The sequence below is a fragment of the Mus pahari genome, chromosome X, assembly GCF_900095145.1.
Source record: "Mus pahari chromosome X, PAHARI_EIJ_v1.1, whole genome shotgun sequence".
In the NCBI taxonomy this organism is placed as follows: Eukaryota; Metazoa; Chordata; class Mammalia; order Rodentia; family Muridae; genus Mus; species Mus pahari.
Window position 1 is genome coordinate 50,750,775 of NC_034613.1, and position 7,682 is coordinate 50,758,456.

At 37.9% G+C, this 7,682-nt stretch overlaps 1 protein-coding gene across 1 annotated transcript in view; it reads right to left on the minus strand.

Annotated features, from left to right (window-relative positions):
- Positions 1–7,682, minus strand: part of Mcf2 (MCF.2 cell line derived transforming sequence) — an 88,542-nt gene that overhangs the window by 19,338 nt on the left and 61,522 nt on the right. Inside the window, exons 20-21 of the mRNA XM_029534559.1 lie at positions 3,663–3,755; positions 2,114–2,239 (exon numbers count right to left, since the gene is read on the minus strand). Coding sequence (XP_029390419.1) covers positions 2,114–2,239; positions 3,663–3,755 — 219 coding nt within the window. The remainder of the gene's footprint in view (positions 1–2,113; positions 2,240–3,662; positions 3,756–7,682) is intronic.

Genomic DNA, 7,682 nt, shown 5'->3' on the forward strand with positions numbered 1-7,682 from the left:
GTGGGTGGGTAGGGGAGCAGGGGCGGGGGGGTATAGGGAACTTTCGGGATAGCATTTGAAATGTAAATAAAGAAAATAATAATAAATTAAAAATAATGAAACTAACAGACATTATGAATCAAATGGACCTAACAGACTTCTGTACAATATTTCACCCAAACACAAAAGAATATACATTCTTCTCAGCATCTCGTGGATCCTTCTCCAAAATTGACCATATATTGTTCACAAAACAAGCCTCAACAGATAGAAGAAAATTTAAATTATGCCTTATATCTTATAGGATGGCCATGGATTGAAGCTGTACTTCAACAACAAAAGAAACACCAGAAAGCCTACACACCCATGAAAATTAAACAACTCTCTACTCCCTACTATCTCGGTCAGGGAAGAAAAAGAAAGAAAGAAATTAAAGACTTACAAGAATTCAATGTTAAATGAAGGCACAACATTCTCAAATTTATGTGACACAATGAAAGCAGTGCTAAGAGGAAAATTCATAGCACAAAGTGCCTCCATAATAAAATTAGAAAGTTCTCATGCCAACAATTTAGTACACCTCAAAGCTCTAGAAGAAAAAAAGAAAAAGGAAACACCCTGAAGAGGAGTAGAAACCAGGAAATTATCAAAATCAGACCTGAAAAGAATCAGTTAGAGACAAAGAACACAATACAAAGAATCAAAACCAAGAACTGGTTCTTTGAGAAAATAAACAAGATAGACAAACTCTTAGACAAACTAACCAAAAGACAGGGACATCAAAGTAACTCTAACTAAGCAAGTGGAAGACCTATATCAAGAATTTCAATTCCCTGAAGAAAGAAACTGAGGAAAATATCAGAAAATGTAAAGTTCTCCCATGCTCATGGATTGGTAGAACTAACAATGAAAATGGTCACCTTACCAAAAGCAATCTAGAGAATAAATGCAATACCTGTAAATTCCAACACAATTTTTTATAGACATAGAGCAATTCTCAACTTCATACACAACAAGAAAAAACCCATCACAGCAAAAACAATTCTGAACAATAAAAGAACTTCAAGAGGAATCACCAGCCCAGACCTCAAGCTGTACTATAGAGAGAAATTAATAAAATCGACATAGTATTGATATAGGAATAAGCCGGTTGATCAATGAAATCTATTTGAAGACCCAGAAATAAACCCACAAACTTATGGACACTTGATTTTTGACAAAGAAAACCATACAATGGAAACAAGAAAGCAGCCTTAACACATAGTGCTGATCTAACTGAATGTCTGCATGTAGAAGAATGCAAATAGATCCATACCTATCACCCTGCACAAAATTCAAGTTCAAATGAGTTTCCCATTGGATGGAACCGATTTGGGGAAAGGTGGCAAGCTCAAAGGGATCAAGGACCTCAATAAAACTGTATACACTAAATCTCATAGAAGAGAAAATGGGAAATGCCCGTCAATGCATAGGTACAGGACACAATTTCCCAAACAGAACACCAATAACTCAGGCTCTAATATCAACAATTGATAAATAGGACCTCATGAAATTACAAAGCTTCTGTAAGGCAAAGGACACTGTTAATAGGACAAAATCTTCACCAATCTACATCTTATAGAGGGTTAATATCCAAAAATTGTAAAGAACTGAAGAAGTTGGATACCAACAACCCAAATAAGCAAATTAAAAAATGAGGTTCAGAGCAACACTCATATCTCTTCCTCATTCCTGATTGGTACATGAGTTTCCCATTGGATGGAACCGATTTGGGGAAAGGTGGCAAGCTCCAAAGAATTGACCCCTTTATTCATATCTATTCTAGACTAGAGCAAGTAGAAATTCAGGGAGTGTATTTGCTTAGCTGACATAAGCATATATTCAAGCCAAATTTCCAAGGTCCAGATTTGATGGCAGGCTGCTACAGACCAGGAAAATGTCATAAAATTCCATTTGGCTGCTGATCCGCAGCCAATTCTCCACTTAGCATTATCAATAATAATGCATATATTTTATCCTCATTTGTTTGCCTCTTATGTAGTATTTCCCAATTAAATCCAGTAGATAAAAGAAGAGATTTTGACAAGTTTACCGCCCCCCCCCCAAATTCCAACAATCTCTAAACTTTACTTACAACATAGCCATTGATGGAAGTCTGATGCATGGAGTCATTCACTGACTTCAGCAGCTCCAGCATTGAGTCAAGTGCCTCCTTTAATTTAGTAGTTCCTTCACCTTCTTTGCTATACTTTAAAAGCTCCTTAATTAGAAGTCAAGAATTAAACTTAATGTTATGTCACATATTTTTATAACTGCTGGAAAATGAATGCTTTAAAGCTAATATGCTTTTGAGCAGTGATCCAAAGATTCTGTCATTTGTAGAGTAATTTCTTTCATAGTCTGTCACATTAACATTATATTTAATAACAATGTCAAAATTGGAGACAAAGTAGAATAATGAGGAAAGAGTATAAAACAAAGGGCACTGCTGCAGATAGCCCTGGGGCTAATTATAGTTGATGTTAATTCAGTTCTCCTGTGAGGGGCTATGAATAAGGAATGAGTCAGCACTCAGGTGATTTCCAGTAAACCTGCTTCCCACCTTAATTTGTAAAATAAAGAAGAGCTGGTGATTGGACAGATAAAAGAGAAGGTGGAGCAGAAGGTGGAGAGAGAGAGCAGGAGAAAATGGAAGAGGGAGAGGATGCAGAGGAGGAGGAGGAAGAAGAAGAAAAGTGGAGCAGAAGCACATGGCCTGGAGAAACCACAAGTTCTAAGGGGTCTCATAGATGTGGAAGATGGTGGAATAGTGGTAGATCTGCCCAATCTAGGTGCACAGAATGTATTCATATTGAGTCGTGTTTTCATTGCTAGGGCATATTTGGGTTGCAGATTTACTGCAACAGGGCACTCAATGTTTTTAGAGCTAAAAACCAACAGCTACAAAGAGACATCACAGATTAGTGTTCAAAGCAATTAAATGAGTTTTCCTCCTCTAAATACAGTAATTTGTCAATCATAATGCATATACTATAATGAAACACATTTTAAAAAGTGATATTGTATTTAGATAAGATATAGATTCTACTAATCTTTTTCCATTGAACAAAGGGAATGTCATTTACATTTTACATTGAAAAGACCAATAGGAAATAAAATATCAAAACAAGTAAGTATATATTTAAATCTCCCTAATATGAAAAATACTTTCCTAAAACATTATGCTTAAATTCATACAGAACTTATATGGATGATCAAGAGCTAATACTCTATATACTCACAGCTTAATCACCTTGCATGTGTCATTTGTAAAACATGAAAGAGCACACTGCAAAAATCATACAGTTAAATGTGACCATTGCTCTCCTTCAACGTATTGCAAGTGCTTCCTAGTCAACCACTTCCATTTAAAGGACTACCAGATCTGATTCAATAAATAAATAAATAAATAAATAAAACAAAATAAACAAGTAGGGGCTGGAGAGATAGTTCATTGATTAAGAGCACTGGCTGCTCTAGTAGAGGACCCGAGTTCTATCTCTGTACTCACATGATGCTGCTGTCCTCTTCTGACCTCCATAGGTATGAGGCAAACACAAGCTACACATACATGCAGGTAAAATATTCATATACATAAAATAATTTTTTTAGTAATGAGCCATACGAACACTTTATGTAATTACCTTTAAAAGCAACTGATACTTAGTGATTCGTTGAACAGGTTTGAGCAAATAGGAATCCAGACCGAGTCGATGTTTCAATTTTCGTTGACATTCCTGTCATTAAAAGATAATGGTCAAATATACAAATTTAATGCAATCTCCATCAAAATTTCAACACAATTTTTATAGACCTTCAAGAAGCAATTCTTAACTTCATATGGAAAAACAAAAAACCCAGGATAGCCAAAACTATCCTGAACATAAAAGAAATTCTGGAAGAATCACCATATCTGACCTCAAACTAAACTATAGAGCAATAATGATAATAGTAATAAATGGCATAGTATTGGTACACTGACAGACAGGTAAGTCAATGGAATAGAATTGAAGATCCAAAAATAAACCCACACATCTATGGACACATGATTTTCAACAAAGGAGCCAAAACCATACAATGGGGAAAAAAGAAAGCATCTTCAACAAATGGCGCTGGTCTAACTAGATCTCTGCATGGAGAAGAATGCAAATAGATTGATATTTATTACCCTGAACAAAACTAAAGTCCAGGTGGATCAAGGACCTAAACATAAATTCAGATACATTAAACCTAATAGAAGAGAAAGTGGGAAATACCCTTCAAAGCATTGGTACAGGAGACAATTTCCCAAATTGAACACCAGTGGCTAAGGCTCTATTATCAACAATTGGTAAATGGGACCTCATGAAACTACAAAGTTTCTGTAAGGCAAAGGGCACTGTCAATAGGATAAATCGGCAGTCTACAGATGGGAAAAGATCTTCACTAACCCTACATCCGATTGAAGGCTAATATCCAAAATATATAAAGAACTCAAGAAGTTAAATTCTAACAAACCAAATTAAATAACGGGACACAAAACTAAACAATGAATTCTCAACAGAAGAATCTCAAACAGTCGAAAAGCCCTTAAACAAATATTCAACATCCTTAGTCATGAGGGAAATGCAAATAAATGACCCTGAGAGTCCACCTTACACCAATCAGAATGGCTAAGATCAAAAATTCAAGTGACTGCATGTGCTGGCAAGGATGTGGTAAAAGGAGAACACTCCTCTATTGTTGATAGGATGGCAAACTTGGACAACCACTCTGGAACTCAATCTGCTTGTTTTTCAGAAAATTGAAAATAGTTCTACCTGAACCCAAATATCTGTTCCACCATACTCCAAGGACACGTGCTCCACTATGTTCGTAGCAGCCTTATTTATAATAGCCAGAAGCTGGAAAGAACCCAGATGTCCCTCAACTGAAGAAAGGATACAGAAAATGTGGTACATTTACACAATGGAGTACTACTCAGCTATTAAAAACAAAGACATAATGAATTTTACAGGCAATTGGACAGAACTAGAAAATATCATCCTGAGTGAGGTAACCCATTCCCACAAGTACAGACATGGTATGTACTCACTGATAGGTAGATATTAGCCATAAAGTACAAAATACGCATGACAAACCCCAAAGACTCAAAGAAGTTAAATAAGAAGGAAGCCACAAGCAATGATGCTTGAATCACAATTAGAAGTGGAAACAAAATAGTCATAGTAGGCAGAGGGAGGGAGAGAACTAGGTAAAATGGGTACGTAGAGAGGAACATGGAGGCAGGATCAGATATGGGGAGAGACAGGAGAGAGTACCAGAGGGTCAGGAGAATCTGCAGCTCCCAGGGGTGCAGTGAGAGGAGAATCTCTAGGAAGTCCCAGAGACTAGGGTAGGGGAGGCTCCCATGAGTCAATGTAAGAGATCTTAGCTATGATGCCTAACAGTGGGGACATGGAACCTGAAGAAACAACCTTATGTATCCGGCAGAACCCCCAGTGGAAGGATAGGAACACAAATCCACCCACAAAACTCTTGACCCAAAATTTGTTCCATCTAAAAGAAATTCAGGGATGGAGCAGGGACTGAAGAAAAGGCCAACTAATAATCAATCCAACTTGAAACCCACCCCACGAGCAAGTACCAGTTCCTGACATTATCAATGATACTTTGTTATGGTTGCAGACTGGAGCTTAGCATAACTGTCCTCTAAGAGGCTCCACCCAGCAGCTGACTGAAACAGAAGCAGATACCCACAGCCAAACTATAGATGGAGGTTGGAGACACTTATGAAAGAGTTGGGGTAAGGATTGAAGGCCCTGAAGTAGATGAGAACTCCAGAGGAAGACCAACAGAGTCAACAAATCTGGACACCTGGGAGTCCTCAGAATCTGAGTCCCCAACCAAGGAACATACACAGGCTGTAACAAGGCCCCTGGCACATGTGCAACAGACAGGCAGCTCAGTCTTCATGGCTGCCCTGTCTAATCTCAGTGGGAGACGATGTACCTAATCTGGCAGAGACTTGATGTGCCAGGATGAGGGAATACTCAGGGAGGGTCCTACCCTCTCAGAGGAGAAGGGGATGAAGGGAGGGACTCAGTGATGGAGGAGCAGCAGCATTTGGGATGTTAATTAGTTATTTAATTAATAAAAAATAATGATCAGCTGAGTACAGTGGCACATACCTTTAATCCTAGCAGTTTGGAGACAGAGGTAGGCAGATCTCTCTGAGATAATAATCATTAAATATTAAATTAAGAAATGTAGAGGGGGCACAGGAATCATACAAAATCTTTATGAAAATTCCATATGGAATTACTTTGTAAGCTACTTTTAAGAGTAATTTATTTTTAAAAGACATATACCAAAGCTGAAGAAATGGGTCAGAGGTATGGGGACTTGCTGTTGTTACAGATGTTAAGTTCCCAAGATCCACATAGTGATTCACAACCATTCATATCTCTGGTTGCAAGGAATACAGGAATACAATGTTACACACACACACACACATATATACATACATACATACATACATACATGTGTGTATGTGTGTGCAAAATAATCATATATGTTTTTTAATTTTTAATAAAAAAATAAACAGACATGTACCTGTGGAAATGCCAATTGCCAGGAGCGCTTTGATTAGACCCAGACATGAATCTTTTATACATCTTAAGGAATATGTATCAGAAAAATCACTGTCCAAGATAGTACAAAAATCATGACAAATAATATACCTGAAAAACTAAATACCATTTTAAAAATTTGAGATCACATGCTTACGATCTCAGCACTCAAGAGAAAAGAAGAAGGTAGATTTCTATAGGTTCAAAGACAGCTTGGTCTTCATTCTGAATTCCAGGCCAGTCAGAGCTACATAATAGAGACCCTATCTCAAAGAGAAAAGGAGAAAACAAAGGAGGGAATGAAGAAGAGAGGAATGAAGGGAGAGAGAGAAGAAAGGAGGGAGGGAAATAAGGAAGGATAGAAGAAAGGATTTCAAAGGTAGAAATTACAGCATTTCAAAGTCTAAAAGTTTTCCACATATAAATTCACATTGGTATAAACTGCATAAAATTTGAGAACGCAGGAAATGACAATAGGTTAGAATGATTAAAAGATTCTTCAATCTGTCCAAGAACATTAATAGAAGACCAGCTCCATAGGCGAAAGCCTAGAAAAGAAATAGGTTGTGCTAAATATAAATCTGACTGGGTATGAGAACAGAGTATTTTTTAAGATCGCAAGAAAAATACTGACTTCATCAACTGGTGCTGTATTTCATTCAGTAATTGGCTTACTGCCACTATAAATACAGGGGTCACGACATTGGGTCCTGGGAACAGTTAGGAAAAGATGGGGGTGGTTAGGTTTAATGTGCATATGGAGTGTATACAACACAAGAGGGCTGAGAGGAGGCTATACCCGAATAAGATATAGGGCCTTCTACTGAGTGTAAATAAGATGTAACATACAATCTAAATCAAATAACAATAAATAATCAACACTTAAAGATGACAGACTGGAGTGCACTGCCTGGGAGAGCAGACTGCTGAGGAGGGACCCGGGGCTGGTCCCAGTCGTCCGGCGCCTGTCCCGCCCAAGGAGGGGTGTTCGCCTGGCGGCAGTCCCCAGGCTGACCCGGCACCGGCACCTGTCCCCGCCCGAGGAGGGGTGTT